The following is a 19,794-nucleotide window of genomic DNA, read 5'->3' on the forward strand; positions in this document are numbered from 1 at the left end:
TGTACATTTAAACAGGTGCGAGCCTTATGCGCGCTCCGCCATACTATATGCCGCGCTACATCCGCTAATAGTGCCTCGTGAACGGGAGGGTTGGTGCTTGGGGCGCCCTATACTGCCTTCTTCATTTAAGTGTAATTCCTTTTTAGGCGCAGGCAGCTAGGCGATTTGCCCAGAATCACCAGATGTTTGAGGGTCGGTGCCGAGACTCGAACTGGGTTCCCCAGCTTCAAAGTCCCATGCTCTAGCCATTCTGCTGTGTTGCTCTACACATCGCGTGCAGTGTGCCTTGTACCCCTAGGCCGTCGCACTATCATCCCCCCCCCCCCCCGAGGGACAGGATAAAGGATCTGTGATCCCTGCCATCGGGAAACCCGGTCTGGCTGAAGGGGAAAGCAAGGAGAGAAAACCCACGGGCAGTCTTGCCCGAGTGTAATCCAAAGTGGGCCAGCCACCCCCATCGCTGGCTACCCTGGGGGCAGCCCCCGGGCAGCTAAACACATCGGCATGAGCCCCCGGTCCTAGTGCCTGGTAGGCAAACCACTAACGCAAGCGCAATTCAAAGCAACGACTAACATTTCGCAGTCGCTGGGCCGGCATGTACTCCCGGGAAGACCCGCTGGTCATCTTGGACTCCGACTCGGCCTGCTCTCACCTGCTGAACTCCAGCACCACCTGCCTCGCTGAGTTCTACGCGTCCTGCGCCAACAAACACACACGCACCAGCCGCCCCCAGCCAGTGCACGCGTACTCGTCTCCCTCAACGCGCGCATGGCGTACATTCACTTTCCCTCCCTCCGACGTTTCAGCCCACGCTCAGGTTCTCCCACCCGCTGTGGCCCCCTCTCTTCCTCCCTCACAGCTCTCTCCCCTCCTCTCCTTGCCTCCTCTTTGACCCCCTCTTGTCTTCCTCCCTGCCCTTTCAGTCACCTTCATCCCCCCTTTGACTACCTTGTGCATCTTCCCCACGTAGCCCCGCACTGCTTGGTGAACCTTGGCAGAGAGCAGCCCTCGCATGGCCACAAGGATGGAGAACACACGGCCCTGCTGCTCAAGATGCTCCTGCTGGCGATCCTTGCCGGCCAGCTGCGGCTGCGCAGGAAGGTGGGTGCCCCCGGCAGACACCCTCCCCAACCCCTGCTGGCATTGAGAGTGATCGGCCTCACACCCCCTGCTGGCATGTGTGTGTGATCAACCTGACTCCCCCGTGCTGGCATGTGTGAGTGTGAACGAGCCTGGCACCCCCCTGCTGGCATGTGGGAGTGAGTGTGAACAAGCCTGACACCCCCCTGCTGGCATGTTTGAGTGAGTGTGAACGAGCCTGGGGCACCCCTGCTGGCTTGTGTGAGTGAGTGTGAACGAGCCTGGCACCCCCCTGCTGGCATGTGTGGGTGAGTGTGAATGAGCCTGGCACCCGCCTGCTGGCATGTGTGAGTGAGTGTGAATGAGCCTGGCAGACCCCTGCTGGCTTGTGTGAGTGAGTGTGAACGAGCCTGACACGACCCCCAGCTGGCATGTGTGCGTGAGTATGAACGAGCCTGACACCCCCCTGTGGCATGTGCGTGAGTGTGAACGAGCCTGACACCCCCTGCTGGCATGTGCGCCTGCTCGGCCTGACACCCCGTGCTGGCATGTGTATGTGAGTGTAACGAGCCTGACCCTCCCCTGCTGGCGATCCTTACCGGCCAGCTGCACAGGAAGGTGGGTGCCCCCGGCCTGACCGCCTCCCCATCCCCTGCTGTTTTGTGATGGTATTGTGTATCTTTATTTTCAGCAGCATGACCCGACTGAGAAATCATAAGGGGGTGTCCCGCCCCCTACAGCCCATCTGAAGCTACGTACCTGCGTTTACATTTAGTGAGAACATAATTTTTGGTCGATTTTACCATTGCCAGCACCCTCTAAATGGGCCAAGTCCAGAATGTGATCTTTTTGGCCGCCTTTGTGTGTGAATTCCCTTCTAGCTGAGTGTGCGGGTTTGTGTATTTCTTTGAAAGTGCATGGGCATGGATGTCTGTGCCACTCTATCTAAGTCTGTCTGGGTGTGCGTGCGTGAGGCTTTTCTGATTAAGATCTAAGAATCTGCCTCAGGCACCACATAACCCCTCCCTTAACGCCTTTCACAGCGCAGCAGTAAATGGAACAAAAATTCCTTGGAAACCTACACGCGTCCCCGGGCGATTCAGGCTGGGTCAGTACCGCCAGCATTCAGCAGACCCAGCCCTAGTCTTCTTTACGGCTGTGAAACTATTAAAGACATTCACACAGGACGAAAGTCTTCAAAGCAGCCGAACTTTGCAGCGTCGCAGTGAGTACACGTGTCACCACTGTGGCAATCTTTCTTCAGTGTAGTGTCCGGTAAGGGGTGAGGCAGTGGGGTGGCTTTTGTTGTTTTTATAATTTATTCATAGTTTTGTTGCACTCAGTTTGTGAGTAGGAGCCTGTATCTTGGATAAGGCTAAAACTAGATGTGCCAGAGTCAGCAAATTAACTGAGAGAGCCAAGCCCGAGCCAAGCCAAGGGCAGCTCCAGCCCAAGAGCTGTGCACGAGCCGAGTTCGTGAAAATATTTGCCATGTACAGCGTGCAAAAAAGTAATCTAAAAAAATTCCAAAGTCTCTTCAACACTCAAAAATGTATTTAACACATTTTTTTCAACAGATCATAAAAGCGCATTGAAGAGTACTTATTGAAAGTGATAGTTTTTAAATATGAATTTCAAAATATCTTCACCAGCACTGAATCGATGACAATGCCCTTAGTTAACCAATAGGCAAGTCAGTTGTCATATACACCCTAAATGTAACCTATGTTCCTATTGTAGGTGGTGCAGAATTGTGGGCTATTAAATAAAACAGAAGGGTTTTTGTGCAGCTTACCCCCTACCCTGGACATACATATCTGTCAGTGCTCTCAGATGTGATAATGAAGAACAAGCATTTGCAATGCAATAGGTCTCGCATTTACGCAAGTTTGAGCTATTGGCATTGTAAATGACAATGCCTTTTATTTACGTTTTGGTTTTTACAACATAAATAAAAGGCAATGTCATTTACAATGCCAATAGTATAAACTTGCGTAAATGCGAGACCTATTGCATTGCAAATGCTTATTGTTATCTCTTTTGGTTCTGGGAGTGCTGAGAAAGGAGCAAGGATGCACGCACAGCCTTCAGGGAACAGTTTTACCCCTTCCCCCCCAACCCCGATAGGCTAGGGGGGCAGGGTATTCCTACTCTGCCCCTTATTATATATTTTTTTTTAAAGCCTTTTTAGGAGACAAGACTTGGTCCTGTAACTGCAGCCAGCAAACAGAGCTCCACAGGCCAATCAAAAAGCTCTATTTTTTTTAATTGGGTTTGTGGGACTCTCACAAGAGTCCCTCCGACCCAACTGTCCAGATATACAATCATTTTTGCAACTTACTTTCTCAAACTACTCAGCCCATTTACACCAAATCACAAAAAGCACATTTTATGGGCCAAGCTCTGGTTTCCTGCCAAATATTGATGAAAATCCGTTCTGCAGCTGTTGCGCTAGCGCTGTTCAAAAAACGTCTATGGAAAATGAATGGAGATTTTGTGTTTTTGGACCCCACTGTTTTCTTGGATTCCTGCTTGATGGCTCACCTCAAAACTTTCCATTCACAAACTAGGTAAAAAGTAGCCAGTTTTTGGAAAGTTTTGTGACGCTGACCTAGCTATAACTACCCAGTGGTGTTTGCTGCTAGGTAATGTATATTCATACTTACATAGACACTTACCTTAAATATACTTGCCTTGTGTGGTAAAGGCATTGCGTGGTAATGCCTGCGTTGTAAAGGCTGTTTACAGTGTGAATGTGTGCCTCTATTGTTATGGGGAGCATGTGCATCTGAGCCAGTTGGCTAATTATCTGTCTATGTGGACATACAGTTGGGCATATTTAATGAACCTCCAGGCTTCTAGTTTAAGAAGCTCATTTGGAGGTTAGTTAGTAAATTACTTGAATTGTTATTAAGGAACAGGTGAGTTTTATAGCAGAATCAATATGGACTGCTTGCAAAAACGCCAAGATGTACAAACTCTGGAGTTAACAAGAGCCCGAGGTGTTAGAAAGGGGTGGCTCCTTGTTCAGTCAGACTGGGCCGGGCAGGTATTTTATTCCGTTCGGTATTTCTCTGGTGGGCTCGAGCCCTTTGCAGCTAGTTTTGAAACCTGCAGATCACCCCGGGTGTACTTTCTTCAGCTCTCCCAGGTTAATTGCAGCAGGTATGGGAAGGCTTCGAGGGGGAAAGAGAGGGAGCATAGCCTGGGTAGAGAGAAAGCGGTCAGAGACGGAGGAGAGAAAAAGACAGAAAATGGATGAATGGAAAGAGAGACTGTGCAAGGAGACGAAGGGAGCGAGGCCGCTTTTTGAGTGGCCCTCCTGGTCACAAGTCTCTCACTAGCTGCTTATGACTAGACTGGGGCGTTTACTTTTGTTATTGTCCAATTCCCACAAGTCAGAAGATAGCTCTGGTAAGAATTCCTGTCCAGTTCCTAAGGCCGGAGATTGTAGTGCAGTGTTTTTATCCAGTTGTTTTATTTCTATAGACTGGATGGAGAGGTCAACCAGGTTTTATTATGGCCTTGCACAATAGTGTTCTAGTCCACTGCAATCTTCGAACTAGACTTTTTTGTTTAAAAAATAAAAAAAAAAAAAATAAAAAAAAATCAACTGTACATTTACATCCTTTTTTTAAATATATTTTCGACTGGGCTCTACTGCGGTGCAAAGTAAACAAGTTATCTATTTTGTTACCAGTTGAGTGTATGCAAATGTTTTGAAACTTAATAGCAAGAGCAGCATTCCGGCTATTCATCACAGCATTACCAGTTTATTATCAACTGCTTTGTACATTTGCTTTTCTGCTTGGTTTCATTTAATGTGTACCTTCTCGGAAATGACGTCTTGACCTGTATTGCTATGAAGTTGTGGGAAATCTGTTGGCTAGCTACCATGAACTTGATTGCTCACTAATGCAGCTAAACTTAATGTTTTTCATTTTCTAGAACACAAAAGCGTCTCTGAAGACCTTGAAAAAATGTTCCCACGAATAAGACCTCTTCCGCAGGTTGAGCTGCTTGGCCCTCCGCCAAGGAAACCTGAGCGGCCACCAGTGGTGGATTTGAGAGCCTTTCTGTCCTCATTATCTCAGGTTGACTACTACAGAGGTGAGCGTGATGGAACTATGTGGAGTGACAGGCTTTTGCAATAACACTTCTTAGGCCAGTTGAATTTTCTTTTTAATATAAATGTTTAAGCGCAGCGACTTTCCATGGCAAAACCGATTGGTCTTCCTGGATCAACAATTCGTGTTAGTCCTTTTATGCCTATTCCAGTGGATTTTTTGTGCAACAGAAAACATACTGGAGTACAATTGGTGAAAATATTGAAAAAGCAATTTTTTTTTTCTTTCAATATTTTTCTTTACCGGGACAATCTATTTTAGATATATTGTGAGCTAGCTTTTTCTGCCAGTGAAAAGCACTTACTCCTCTCTTTTATATGAGTTGTGTTCTAGTTTTCCAAGGTGTGAAATAAGTTGCAAAATGCAACATAGCTGCCAAATTGCCCCAGATCAACCTTCAGCATTTCGAAGTTAACATTTGTGTTTTATGACGGTTTTATTTCTTTAAGAACTATCAGTAAATATTTCTTTTTTTAAATCGTTCACTTTACAAATGTACACCAATTCACATAATGACTGCTAATCTAATTGCTCATATATTAATAAGCAATAATAACCTATTTTCTTCACAAATATCCCAGGAACATAAATACTCTTAACAATGATCTATTTATTTTAAACTCTTTACTCATAAATGCTTCTATCATATGATTGGTTTTATACATAAAAAATACTTCTGAGACGAGATCGCATTTAAGCAGATTATCAACCTTTTTTAACCCAGTTGCTCTTGAAAACATAACATTACACTATATTTAAATAGTACAACCAAAATTACCTTAAAACTAAAAGAAAAACGCTGAGAACGAGAGCTGAGTGGCATTACCAGTAAGGTTCATTCTCCATCTGTCTCCTTTAAATTCTCTTCCCCAGAACTATACAATGAGCTGTTGCCAATTTATATGCAAACTTGTTAGTTAAGTGTCCATTTAATGATGAGCATAAATAAACTGGCCATAAAAATGAATACCAATTGTACTTTATCCACAGCCAATCTACAAATCATCCATTTGTTTTAGGCTACTTTGGGTGTTTCCTCCATTCGTGTTTGGCTCGCATGAGAGAAATGTTGAAGGGGTTCACATTTAGAAATGCCTTTGCAATAAATCCCGGTTTTGTGTAATCTTGTTTGTTTCTTCCAAAACTTTCTTGAATGTTGCAAGTGTGCGTTTCCAATCCAGGTAGGCCCACACTAACATTTTACATATTCCCCAAGTCCTTCCTCATACGCCTTCCTTGTCCAATGCCATTCGTGATTTTCTTTAAAAATGTATAGATTGTCGTAGTGTTTTATCCAATGTGCTGGAGATGACCCCTATGAACATTTGTGAAAATGAGGAGATGTAAGTCACCAATGGTAACAAAAATCAAAACTTGTCAGAGTGGAGAGCAGTTTATTAGTCATTCCAGTCTTTGATATGAATGCAATTCCCGTATCTCTCTTCGCGTGAGGAATGAAGTTTGTTATAGGTGGTGATGCAGCGGAAGACTGGGCAAAATTTCTTATCAATACTAATTTACAAATCTGATCATTTCAATCTCTGGGCCCATAACATAACCTAAACAGCCATTGGTCCTCTAATGGATCTTTTATGTGAGCTAACAGGACTTGATTATTTAGAGAACATGAGGCAATTCCTTATGAGGACCAGGAATAACAAAAATGCAAAAATACATGCTATTGACCGTCAACCAATTCACAATTATTACCAGTATTCATAAGACTTACAAAAAGAAAGTTCACTCCAAAAATTACTCTATAAAATGTTTTCATGTAAGTTATCTAGAGCCTCAATTTAAATGGTCAGGAAACATGAAATCACATTTCATAATCCGATTTAATAGCAGTCAATTTGTTCAATTAGCCACAGAATGCCATACAGATTCAACAAAAGAAAACATTTGATGGCTGCTTAGGGAGAGAATGAGAGAGATACATTGGAAAAATTGAGATTTAGCGTTTAGATCATACAAACCAATTATGCAGAGTCGAAGCACAACGTGCCCCAGGAATTAGTCGATAAACCCTTCAGACGAAAGATTACCACCTGCACACTTTACCAGCTGGCAAAATGCAGGTTCAGGGTAGTTCAGGAACGTTCAGTTAAAAAGTTTGGCATCTGAGGGAAATTAGATTTCTGTGCAACAGCATGCCAGGCAGGAAAACAGAAAATGACAGCCAGCCCGACTCCTCCTCCAAAGGACAATTATACTTCCAAAAGTTAGTTTACGCCCACAAATGATCCTTTTTGTCATCCCATATGATTTCCATTGGTCATCCACAGTGGGCTAGTCCAGGTGTGATCAATAACTCACTAATAATCCAGAAGCCTTAATTAATCATTTTGTAATGTCATCAAATTCAATTAGTTTATAGTTCCAACCTTTCTTCGGAAGTAAGAAAATTCACTTTGTTCACTGTCGCTCTCTCTGGGTTTGTAATTTTATCAGTACATTTCTGGCAAAAGTGTTGCTGAATCAAGAGCACAGGAAATAAACTTTATGAAAAGTTCTCACAGCGTTTAATGTGACTACTTTAGCTAGATTCTGCCTTCCAAATAGGGGAAAAAAGCATCTGAGGCCTACAAGAAAATTTGCTGGATCATTACCACATTATGATTAATATAAAACACAAATTAATAAAAGTATTTCAATTTTCTTGGTTAATCCACTTATTATTATTCTTTTATAAGTTACATTTTAATATTCGGCACTACTATAATTATTTACATGTTTATCCTTTTCAAAACAAAATTTCTACGTGTCATTCTGTATTGCACATTTTATTCTCACAACATTAGAATAAGCTGTAAATTATCATACTAACGATTCTTTCAGAATTAAACTATTTTAATCTTTTCATTGCTTCAATACATAGACATTGATTCATTTTTCGACACTTTTTTAAGGTTATCACCACTTTTTCTATGTTAGTTTACATTCTCAAACCACGTGATTACATGCATAGGTAAATAAACATTTCCTCTTTCTTTAGTTACGTTTTTGCATTTCCACGTTTCAAAACACTCCGCAGGCTTTTACGATGCAGCAGGAAACCTCACGTTTTTACTTTAAGCTATTTTGCAGGAATTCATCAAGAGTTTATTATCCTAAAACTCTTAACAGTGAGAATTGATCGAGGCAATCGTTATTTATCTTTTACGCTCCATCAGTGGGTTTCCATAGCAGATAATGCTGTTCCATGAAAACCCTTTCCGAGCAGTATTCGAACTGCACATAATTCTAGTGAAGTGTGAAAGAGGGGCTGCTGAGATTTGCATGGCAATTATTTGTGGTTTTGCCATTCATCTCATGGTTTATCTATGTATAAAATGGAAGCTCTGACCGCTAATGTATCTTTACAGTCCCCGCATGTTTTCCTCTGAGCTCCTGTGCCTTTTTGTTTGTTGGCAAACATTTATGGATTTCTTGGCCCTGAGACCGAATAAGCAGCAAACGGTGTGCCCTGAGACGCAGACATCACCTCCCTGTGGTTTCATGGAGTTTGCCTGCCCTGAATCAATCCCTTCCTTTACACGACCGCTTCCTACATGGTATATTCTTGCTCAAGCTCTTTGCTCTTCATCACATCATCTTCTTTGATGCCCAGATCAAAAGGCAACATGGGAGTTGCACTTGTTCGTAAGAAATATCTAACCTTTGTAACACCATGTCTCCCTGACCTTTACAAAGCAAAGAACTATGCTCAAGTTAGAAAAAAAAGTACGTGTTTATTTACTCTAATTTTTAATCTCCAGTTTCAGCTTATGGTTGCTCTTGCAGACAGTCTCATGTTTTGGAAATATAAATAAAATATGCATATGCTCTGTTTGCTGCAGAAATTAGCATTTAAAAAACCTTAGCAATTCACTGAAAAACACACAGGTTTCAGGGACATTATAGTTGGAAATTAGCATTTTAAAAATCTAAGAAATTCATGGAAAAAAACAAAGGTTAGCTCAGCTTAGTAGAACGGCTGGATTTCTCTGTTTTTTTTAAAAGTGAAATGTCAGCCTAACTATAACCTCTCTGTAACCTTTGGTTTTTTCCTTGAATTTCAAAGGTTTTTAAATGCTAATTTCTGACTAACGTCCCTGAAACCTGTGGTTTTTTTCAGTGAATTTCTAATGTTTTTTAATTACAAAATTTTAACTATACCATCCCTGAAACCTGTGGTCTGCTGCGTAGGACTTACTGGAGGTACCTGGAGGGCTTTTTGGGCCCCCAAGGTCCTCAGGAGTAAAGTGGACTTCATCACTAGTAGTGCACCAGAAGGCGCATTTGCAGAGTGGTGGAGAAAGGGGCGTGGCATTCGAAGACCTCTTAGTAATCCCAATGTGTGGGACTTACTGGAGTTAAATGGAGGGGTACTTGGCCCTCAAGAATGTCCTTGGGTGGCAACTACCCCTCCTATTCTGGTACCAGGCCATGCCCCCTTTGTCCACCACTCTGTAAACGTACCACCTGGTGTGCTCTTCATTGGGGGATAGAGTCCCCTTGCCTCTTGAGGCTTCCTCGGGGCCAACTACCTCTGTTACCTCTAGTTAGCCCCGCACAGCTGGATTGCTGAGAGGTGGTCAGAGGCATCGCCCCCTTTCTCCATCACGCTGCAAATGCGCCTCCTGGTGCACTGCTGCTTGGGGAATGAAGTCCACTTTAGTCCTGAGGTCCTCAGGACACAAGGGGACCTCTTCGCCCCACCAGCAGTGCACCAAGAGGCCCGTTTGCAGAGTGGTATAAAAAGGAGGGTGGCCTCTGACCACCTCCCAGGAATCCCACTGAGTGGGGCTTACTGGAGGTAACAGGTGGGCTAGTTGACCACTAAGGACCCTCTGCATTGAAGGGAGCTTTATCCCCCAACAAAGAGCTCGCCAGGAGGTGTGTTTGCAGAGTAGTTGACAATGAGGGCAGAGCCTCTGGCGAGTTGCCGGCTTCCTTTTTTTATTTTAGGAAGGGGGGCTGTGTGGTTCCCCCTTCCCTTGACCATTTAGGGCGCCGGGGACCCCATCCCTGGGACCTGAGCCATTTAAAAAAAAAAAAAAAAAAAAAAAAAAAAAGGGAGGGGGCATGTGGTCCCCCTCCCCAGGCAGATTTCAGCCCTGTGGACCCCCTCCCCCAGGCAGATTTCAGCCCTGTGGACCCCATCCCCCAGGCCTAGCCTTTTCTTCTCTTTTCATTTTTTTTTTTTTTTTTTCTCAAGGGTGGGGGAGCCAAGCGGCCCCCATCCCCAGACCAATTTCGGCCCTGGGGCCCACCCATTCCTTTTCTTTTTTTTTTTTAAAGGGAGGGGGAATTCTGGGGTATACTGAAGGCCTCACAGTCCTGTCTGGCTCCCGCCTCCTTCGGGAGCCGGCATGGCTTTTTACCCCCAGGGAGCACTGATATGCAGCTCCCTGGGAGTAAAAAGCAAAGTGCTCCACTTTGAACAGTGAGAGCAAAATGCTCTCACTTGTTCAAAGTGGAGTACTTGTTTGCTATGGGATGGGGGGAGCAGTGCTCCCACCATCCCATAACAAACTGCAATGTCCTGGGGGTGGGCACCCTGAGACATTGTTGGAGCTGGCCCTGGGGGGGTTGCGGTCCCCGGGGCTGTGTGGGGAGGGGGCTCAAGCCCCCACCACACTTTATTTTGTAATATAGCCCCGGGAAGGTGCCGGTCCCCTGAACTCCGTGGCATGCAACTTTTCAATGTAGCCCCGGGGAGGTGGATGCGTGGCCCCCGCATTTAACATAATCAGTTCTGGGGGTGTGGCGGTCCCCTGAGCTGCGTGGGGGGAGCCCTCCCCATGCAATCATTTTAAAAAGATTAAGCTGCGGGAAGGTTGCAGTCCCCAGGGCTGCGGGGCCTGTGCAGGCCCCCGCATGTATTTAGATCATTGCTCTTAGGAGCTGGCTAACCCCGGCAGCCTAAATCAACAAAGCGTGGGAGCCAGCACTTTGATTAAAAAACAAGATAATAGTCTGGCTTCGCGGATCCAATGCGAATCCCACAATTTTTTTTTTTTTTTTAAAAGCTTTCTTTGGCCCGGGGGGTCCCTGTGGGACCCCCTGAGCAGGCCTAGGGGGTCAGGGTGTTTCTACCCTACCCCTTTTCTTCATTTTTAATGTTTTTTAGCCTTTTACGTTGTGACTCGGTTTAATCGAGTCAAAAAATGGCTGCCAACACTTCCTGGTTGGAACTGTTTGCAGCCAATCAGCTAGCAGGCTTGTGAGTTCAAGGGTTTGTTGATCCTCCATGGCCATATTTGTATATCTGAGAAATGTTCAAATTTCTCCAGAACTACTGAATGGACTTACACCATTTAACAAAAAGAGTGCTTTCTGAAGCAAGTGCTACCTTTTTGCCAAATTTGGTGAAATTCCGTTGAACAGTTCAGGCTGTAGCCATGTCTAAAGTTTCCTATGAAAATTAACATAGAGAAAAAGCGTTTTGGGATCCCCTCTTTTTCTCAGCCCCTGCATGAGCAATCACCCAGACACTTTCAACATAGCAGCTGAAGTGAGTGGGCAATTAGTTTTGAAAGTTTCGCGAATATTCGTCAAACAGCAGCAAAGATATTGGCAAAAGAAAAAATGCTTTTTTAATATAAACAAGGCCCTAACTGCAACTACCTACTGGTGACCGCCAGTAGGATGTATGTATATGTGTCTGTATATACATCTATATATATGTGTGGATATGGATATAGATATAGATATATATAGATATATATGATAGAAATGAGATATAGATATCTCTATCAAAAAAAAAAATATATATATATATATACACGCACACACACACTCTCTGTCTCTGTCTCTCTGTCTCTCTCCTGGCAGTTGCCAGTAGGTAGTTATAGTTATAACCTATTTTCCATAGGAAATCCGCAACATTCTATTCCCAAGAACTTTGGCGCCGATTGACGAATCTTTGCGAAATATTCAAAACTTTTGGCCAGCTCCGGTCTGCTCCTATCCTTAAAGTCTCGGGATGATTTGTGTAGTGGGGGCCGAGAAAAAAGGGGGGTCCCAAAACGTGTTTTCCCCATGCAATTTCCCATAGGACCTTTAGCCGCAGCTACAGCCCGAACTGCTGAATGGAATTAGACGAAATTTGGCAAAGAGGTAGTCCTCGGTTCAGACTCATGCCTTTTGCTTAAATGGTGTCAATCTGTTCAGAAGTTCCAGAGAAAATGACAGTTAAATGTACATATATATCTATGGGAGCGGTGGATCTGCGCACCCTGAGCGCACCCTCCCGATCACACGCTGAATGCTAATTGGCTGTCAAGTGGTTGTCAACATTCGAAACCAGGAACTGTTGGCAGCCATTTTGTGCCTCGGTAGAAGCAAGGCTGAAGAAGTCTGTGGAATAAGTGTGCAAAACGTATAAATGGGGCAGGGTAGAAATACCCTGACCCTCTAGACCTGCTTAGGGGATCCCTGAAGGACTCCCAGGGCCCCCCAATTCTTATTTTTGTTTTTTTTTTAAACTGCAAAGTGCGCGCAGGGTGCGCGGATCCTGCCGTAACAAAAAACTGAGCTTTTTTTATAATTGGCCCCGAGGGGGCCAAATCCTGGGGGCAAAATTATTACATTTTAAGGGGGTACAGAGGGGCCCCCCAGCCCTGGGGACCGCCACCCCCCCTGGGGCTACAAAATAAATTGGGAGGGGCTCGAAAGCCCCTCCCAGTATAATTTGTGGGGGGGCGTAACAGCCCCCCAAGCCCCGGGGACCACCACCTCCCAGGGCTTTATGTATTGAGGGAGGAGGCTGCATGCCCCCCTCCTGGAGCCCTCGAGGGCCCTGGGGACCGTCACCCCCCAAGGCTGGCTCCTGCAGTGTACTGGGGTGCCCACCCCCAGGACACTGTTTGCTATGAGAGGGCAGGAGTCTCCCACCCTCCCATAGCAAACTTGGTTTGGATTTTGAAAGAGAGAGCAGGGAAACCTGTTCTCTCTTTCAAAATCCAAACCAAATTGCTTTTCCACACGGGGAGCTGCATGTCAGCAGCTCCCCATGTGGAAAAGCAATGCCGGCTCCCGAAGGACGTTGGGAGCCGCCTGGGGGCGTTGGGGCATCCCCCATGGTCCCCAATGTTTTTTATAAGCCCCGGGGGATGGGGTCCCACAGGGATAGTAAAAATTAGTGATAGGGGCTATTTCCTTTTTTTTTTTACGGTAAAATTAGGAGTCGCGCATCCAGCGTGGCCCCCTGGTGTGCATGCGTTGGATGCACGACTACTAACCTGTAGGGTGCGTGACTCCAGTGCATTTGGTGCACGACTTCTACACGTCGGATGCACGATTCTAACGCGTTGGGTGCGCGACTCCATGCAAAATAAAAAATAGAAGTATATTTAAAAGAATATAAAATTAAAAAAATATTCATTTTTTAAATGTTTTTTTTAAATGTGTAGTGTAATTAAAAAAATATATATATATATATATATATATATATATATATATATATATATATATATATATATATATGTAGATTAAAAAAATGTAGTTGAAGAATACAAAAAAAATTGGAGCAAGAAATACATTTTAAAAATATCATTTAAAAAACCTTGGAAGTTCACTGAAAAAAACATAGGTTTCAGACATGTTATAGTAAGGAATTAGCATTTTAAAAACCTTTGAAATTCACAGAAAAAACGTTAGGTTTTAGGGGTGTTATAGTTAGCTGGACATTTCACTTGTACAAAACCATTGAAATTTCTCTGTTATAGTTAGTTCAGCTAACTATAACTCGCGCGCCCGTAATCCACTGCTGATGTCACATATTATATCATTCATGACATGGTCAGTGTCATCACTGATGTCATCACTGATGTCATCACTGATGACATCACTGATGACATCATCTAGTAGATGTAAAATGTGACATCATCAGCAGTGGATTGCGGGCACGCGAGTTATAGTTAGCTGAACTAACTATAACGGAGGAATTTCAATGGTTTTGTACAAGTAGCGTATCCCAGCAATGCAAGGAACGGGTTGGGAGCGAGTGAGAGGTCAGTGATGATGGTGAGCTTCTGGCTCTGTAAATCAGTAGCAGGTCTCTAATCTCTAATGCCATACCTATATAGTCTGTCTGGCATGTAGTACACAATATTTATGTATTTAAAGTGGATGAAGGCGGTATCTGCCATTCAGTGAGACTTGTCATCCTGCAGCAGTAGCGCCAACTGTCTATTGTGCAATCTAAATCCTTTTGCCAATCTTGTTCCACTTTGAGTAGTGACGATAGTCTTTTTTCATGTGTAAGGCTATAGACACTAAAGACCAATTTGGATGGGGTGGGAGTTCAAATGATGTAAGTGCTAATACCTCTGCTGGCTCTTGTAAATCTTCACTCAATAACTCTAGTAGTGCGTGTCTAACTCTGAAATACTGATACTGGTCGAGTGCCAAATGAGCATGCCCCTCTGCATGGATATCTTCCCAGCTGCGAAGTACCCTGTCTTCGAACAAATCCCCAACTACGGTAAGGCCTATCTTCTGTAAAGCTCTGGAGTCTTCCCTGTCTCTACCCGTCGTTAGCCAGGTACACCAGTCCAAGGGGGTTAACGGTGAATACAGTAGTGTGCCTGCTTGTCTGTCCAGTAGGATTCGCCGGGCATGTACAGTAGAGTTGAGGGAAACCTGTGTTTTCTTATGAAGTTTTAAATAATATCTGCGGCAATATGTTAGGGGCTGCTATGACTTTCTCTGTATATAGATGTGGGAGGAACTGCGGGCCATGTATCCATGCATGAGCAAGATCTGGGGAATTTAGACCCCCCATGGAGTATAGCAAAATGAGTGGTTCCCACTTGACCCTTGGTTGTTTACCAGCCCGAGCTAACTTAATCAAAAGCGACCTGATGGTGGCAAACATATGTGTCTGGAGACACATGGGAATATTTTGAATTAGGAATAGTAATCTTAGAAGGACTATCATTTTCATTAATGAAATTCTACCAATCAATAAAAGCGGGAGCCTGATCCATCTGGCTATGTCTTCTTAGAGTCTACCTAGTGCGTTACCAAAATTACCTGTGAGTACTATTGTGGGGTCTGTATGAACTTAAATTCCTAAATATCGGCCCAAATCCGTGGTCCACTGTAGTGGGAATTCTAAATTCACTGGGACTGTAACTGGAGTTAATGGAAAAATGAATGATTTGGCCCAGTTAATCTTAAGGCCAGACAACTGTCCAAAGCGGGCCACTTCCGTGAGTACAGGAGTGAGGTGTTTCTCAGGATACCGGACATGTAGGAGCATGTTGTCGGAGTATACCTAAGCAATCAATTGATAGCCAGGGAATCGCACCCTGCTATATGTGCGTGATACTCCCTCAAGGCGTACAAGAGGGGATCCGCTACCAAGGCATACAGAAGTGGGGACAGATGGCAACTCTGACGGGTGCCTCAAGAGATAGAGATTGCTTATGTAACTTTAATCCCCGATCTAATTCTAGCTACCGTGTCCCTGTTCAGTATCTGTACTAGATGGATAAAAATCTCTCCCACACCAAGGTGTCGTCATACTGCCTCTATGAATGGCCATTCTACAGAATAAAACACCTTTTCAGTGTCTAGAAAGACTGCTGCGGCTTTGACTTCTGAATTTATATTTTGAATAGTGCCAAAAATGGTTCTGAGGTCATAAGTTAGGTTGCGGCCGGAGACGAAGCCTGCCTGCTTTGCCCCTACCAGTATCAGGACTAGGGGTGCAAACCGATTGGCAAGAATTTTGGCAAAGAGTTTTGTGTCCACATTCAATAGAGATAGGGGTCGGTAGGATGAGCAATCATTTGGAGGTTTCCCCAGCTTGAGAAGAGTGACAATCATGGCCCTCCCTCATCGATGGGGGCATTATTTTGTTTGCAGCCATATCCTTTAACAGAGTAACTAAGTGAGAAATAAGTAGCTCTTGATAAGCTTTGTAGAAAGCGACTGTTAAGCCATCAATGCCAGGTGCGGTCCCCGCACTCAGTCTTTAATGCTACTCTAATTTCCATGGGGTCAAGTGGGGCTAGGAGATGTTCTCTGTGCAAGTCAGTTAGCCATGTCATCTGAATATGTGCCAAATAAACTTCAGTTGCTTTGTCGTCGTGTATTATCCGAGAACTATACAGGTCCGCATAGTACTCACCAAATCTTTTAGGTATCCCAACCGTGACGTGAACCAGATTGCCATGCCCATCTTTAATTTCTATAACCGTGCTAGCCTCCCATCTTGTGTGCTGGCTGCAGTGTCATGATACTCCTCTAGGGCTTGTTTGATGTCACCCAACTACTTGTTTTCTCTGGACAATAGGTGTGCTTGTTCCAGCTGTGCTATTTCATTCTCTAATCTAGAGAGCCTGTCTCGTATGGAGCATAGAACCCCTGCATGCTTCGAAATGACCACCCCGTATGTACACATTAAACGCTTCCCAAATTGTTGAGAATGTCGAGACTGACCCTATGTTGTTAACAAAGTAATTTTCAATTAATTGGAAATTTCTGCACGAAATACTGGTTCCAGTAGGGAATAGGGGGGTAAACCTCTGTGTGAAATGGGTGACGCGGTCTGTGCATAATTCTAACTCTAAGATAACCGGGTAATTGGCGGAGTATATCCTTGGGAGCGGCTCACAAGTGGTGACCTGAGGGAAGAGACGTCTAGGTATCAACCAGTAATCAATCCTGGTATGGGTTCTTGTGTGGTGCGGAATAGGGGGTGAAACCTGAGGTGTTATCTTTGTGTTGTCGCCATATATCCAGCAATTCCAACTGATCCATTATGTGTGTTCTAGCCCCTGCTGCTGCAGCAGGACGTCTGGCTGGACCTTTGGATCGGTCACAAGTAGGATCTAGTATGCAATTAAAGTCTCCATCCCAGATTTGCGGGAGGTCTGTTACTTTAAGTAAACATGATGCCAGTGCATGATAAAACAGAGGGTCGTCCTGATTAGGGCCTTAAATATTCACTAGTCTCGCATTAAACGCTTTTTTATAACAACTGGTGACAGTGTACCTGCCGTTAGGGTCAATCTCCATTTCCTGCAACTTGATGCCCGATTTAGGGTTCACCCAAGTGAGGACACCTCTAGCGTATGAGATGAAACCTGTGGAACAGATTGCTCTTGTAGATATCTTGGGGTTAACATGTGATTGTTAGGGGCTAAGTGGGTTTCCTGAATCATTGCCACATCAACCTGATGTCTTTTTAAGTATGCCACCAGCTTACTAAGTTTACTATGGTCATTCAGGCCCTGGGCACTCCTCATCAAGAGCCTAACTCTGATGTAGATTTTTTGTGAAGTTCCAGCTATGGTCCTACTATTTGCAGATTCATGATACTAGTCCTGTGTATATTGTGTACTCCCATGGTGATGTTGTGAATATGTACTCTACAGAGTATGATAATTAAATTTCCCTCTAACAACCCAACGCCCACGCTATGCCTTTCCCAACTAGCAGACCATTCACACTTGCACAACAAATGCACCCTTGGGGCCGCAATTCAATCAAAAATCGAAACACAGTGTGAGTAACACATGGGGGTAGATGTTGCCGGCATTAAGCCTTACTTATAGCCAGCTAAGGTCGCAAAGTCCTTATCACGAGGCAGTAGGAGTGCTTCCCTCCTCAAATATACTGTACCTTGCATACCTCCTCCTTGCTGGACCGTCCTCCCACCCCCTACAAACCTCAAGCATACTATATATTTTTGTTACACATTCAATAGTAAGAGACTAGGGATTTGTCCATTCTAATTCGTTCCCCAAATACCTATACATTACTGAGTTTAATTTGTCAATGTCTCTGGAGATGCCAGAATAAGGGCAGTTATAACCTGAGAAGAGAAGTGAGGAATAATATAGCAAAGAGTCATCTTGCTTTCTTCGCACCCAACAGTTACCTCCTATATAGGCCATACAGCCCCACCTTACATCGTAAAAACTGTTTCTCTGCAGCTCGAGCAGTAAGTCGGTTATGGGGCTCTTCCTCCTGCCCCTCTGGGAGTATAGTCGAAGACATTGTTCACTGTTCCTCTGACTCTGGGGCATCATTGTCCTGCATAAGTTGGGACCTTGGGGATCCTTTTCGATACTTGTCGCTTTCTCTCTTTTTCAAGAATTGCAGCACTTGCTTGGGTACAGTGAAAATGTGCACTTTTCCATCAGCGTGTATCTTCAGCTTTGGGGGATACATCATGTTATATTCTAGATTAAGGTCACAAAGCTTACGTTTTGTCAGCTGGATTTGACGTCTTGCTTCCTGTACCTGCTGCAAGAAATCTGGATAGAGAGAAATGTCCATGCTCTCATACCGGAGGGATTGCAGTGCTCTGGACTTCCGGAGGGCCGTGTCTCTGTCCCTATAGTTGAGCACCATCACAATGATTGGGTGCGGGGGGCACCCGGCACCGGTCTGGGGGCCAAGGAGCAATGTGCTTGCTCTACAACGAAAATATTAGAGAAAATATCGCTGCCCAGTAGAGTTACCAGCAATTGCTCAACATGGAGTTCCATATTCAGAATGTTAGTGGACTCTGCGATACAAACTATGCGAATGTTATTTCTTCTTGAACGCGCTTCCAAATCTTCCACCTTAGTCTGTACATTGTGCAGAATTTTGTCCATTTTCGTTGTCATGAACAAATTGGTTTTGAGTGCGTCTTCTGTGTCTGATACCCTTTTCTCGACTGTGTCCAGGCATTCAGATATTCTGTCCATATGAAATGTGAGGGCATCAATTTTCCCATCAATATTGGGGAGACTGCATTGCATTGTCGCCAGAATCTGTTTAAAGTCAGATTCTGCAGATGTGTGTCCCATCGTTTTTTTCTGCATCCAGTTGCCTGGTGGTCTTGCGCGGGTCAAATTGGAGCTTGGATTGGGACTTCTCGGTTCACCCCATTGCGGAGTTCGTACTGGGCCACAGGACTCCGAAGCGCTACCAGGTATGCAGATGGGGGCGTTCCCCCCGTGGCTGAGCAGTGCTCTGCGCTGGTCCCTGTGGGTCCTCCAAGCGGCACCGCCCACGCTGCTGTTACCAGTCTTGTTCCGGATTGTAATTTATAGATGTAGTAGTCCAGTTTATGTAATAGCTGCGCTGTCATTATCACGACTAACAGTCACTACAGCTGAGCAAGCGTCTCCTACCTAGCGGCTCCTCGCCGCAGATGAACGGGTCTATCAGGGCCTCCCCAGTGCACAATTCGGTCTATCCTCGAGCATTGTGGCAGACATGTTGGGTACAAAAAGTGGTGGTGGCCAAACATTTAACAGAGCTTCAAAACAGCAATATTCCTCTTCCCCTGATCCCTCAGGAGCCAAAGGCACCAACAAAGAGGCATACAGAGCGGTCTCTTCCATTACATCCTTGCACCAACAATCTTCCTTCTTCGGCAATACCTCATTTTTTTCAACAATTTGCACAACTTTCAGTTTGCTGTGCTCTCTTTGGGATCCGGTTGCTTACTGTTCCCATTCTTTCTCACCTCCTTCTCTGCTAATTGATGTGGCTTCTTACTTTAATTAATACACCTTCATAAGTTTTGCAGGTTCTCAGGAAATTGCAATTTCTTATCTTTCTTAGTGAGACTGAAACATTCTTTCAACCA

The 19,794-nt window shown here is 44.6% G+C and overlaps 1 protein-coding gene across 6 annotated transcripts in view; it reads left to right on the forward strand.

Annotated features, from left to right (window-relative positions):
• FYB2 (FYN binding protein 2) overlaps positions 1-19,794 on the forward strand; it is a 438,738-nt gene that overhangs the window by 140,675 nt on the left and 278,269 nt on the right. For all 6 annotated transcript variants that reach the window (XM_085602511.1, XM_085602512.1, XM_085602507.1 and 3 more), the window contains exon 3: positions 5,029-5,190. In XM_085602511.1, the coding sequence (XP_085458637.1) occupies positions 5,029-5,190 (162 nt within the window). The remainder of the gene's footprint in view (positions 1-5,028; positions 5,191-19,794) is intronic.

The sequence above is a fragment of the Triturus cristatus genome, chromosome 4_2, assembly GCF_964204655.1.
Source record: "Triturus cristatus chromosome 4_2, aTriCri1.1, whole genome shotgun sequence".
In the NCBI taxonomy this organism is placed as follows: Eukaryota; Metazoa; Chordata; class Amphibia; order Caudata; family Salamandridae; genus Triturus; species Triturus cristatus.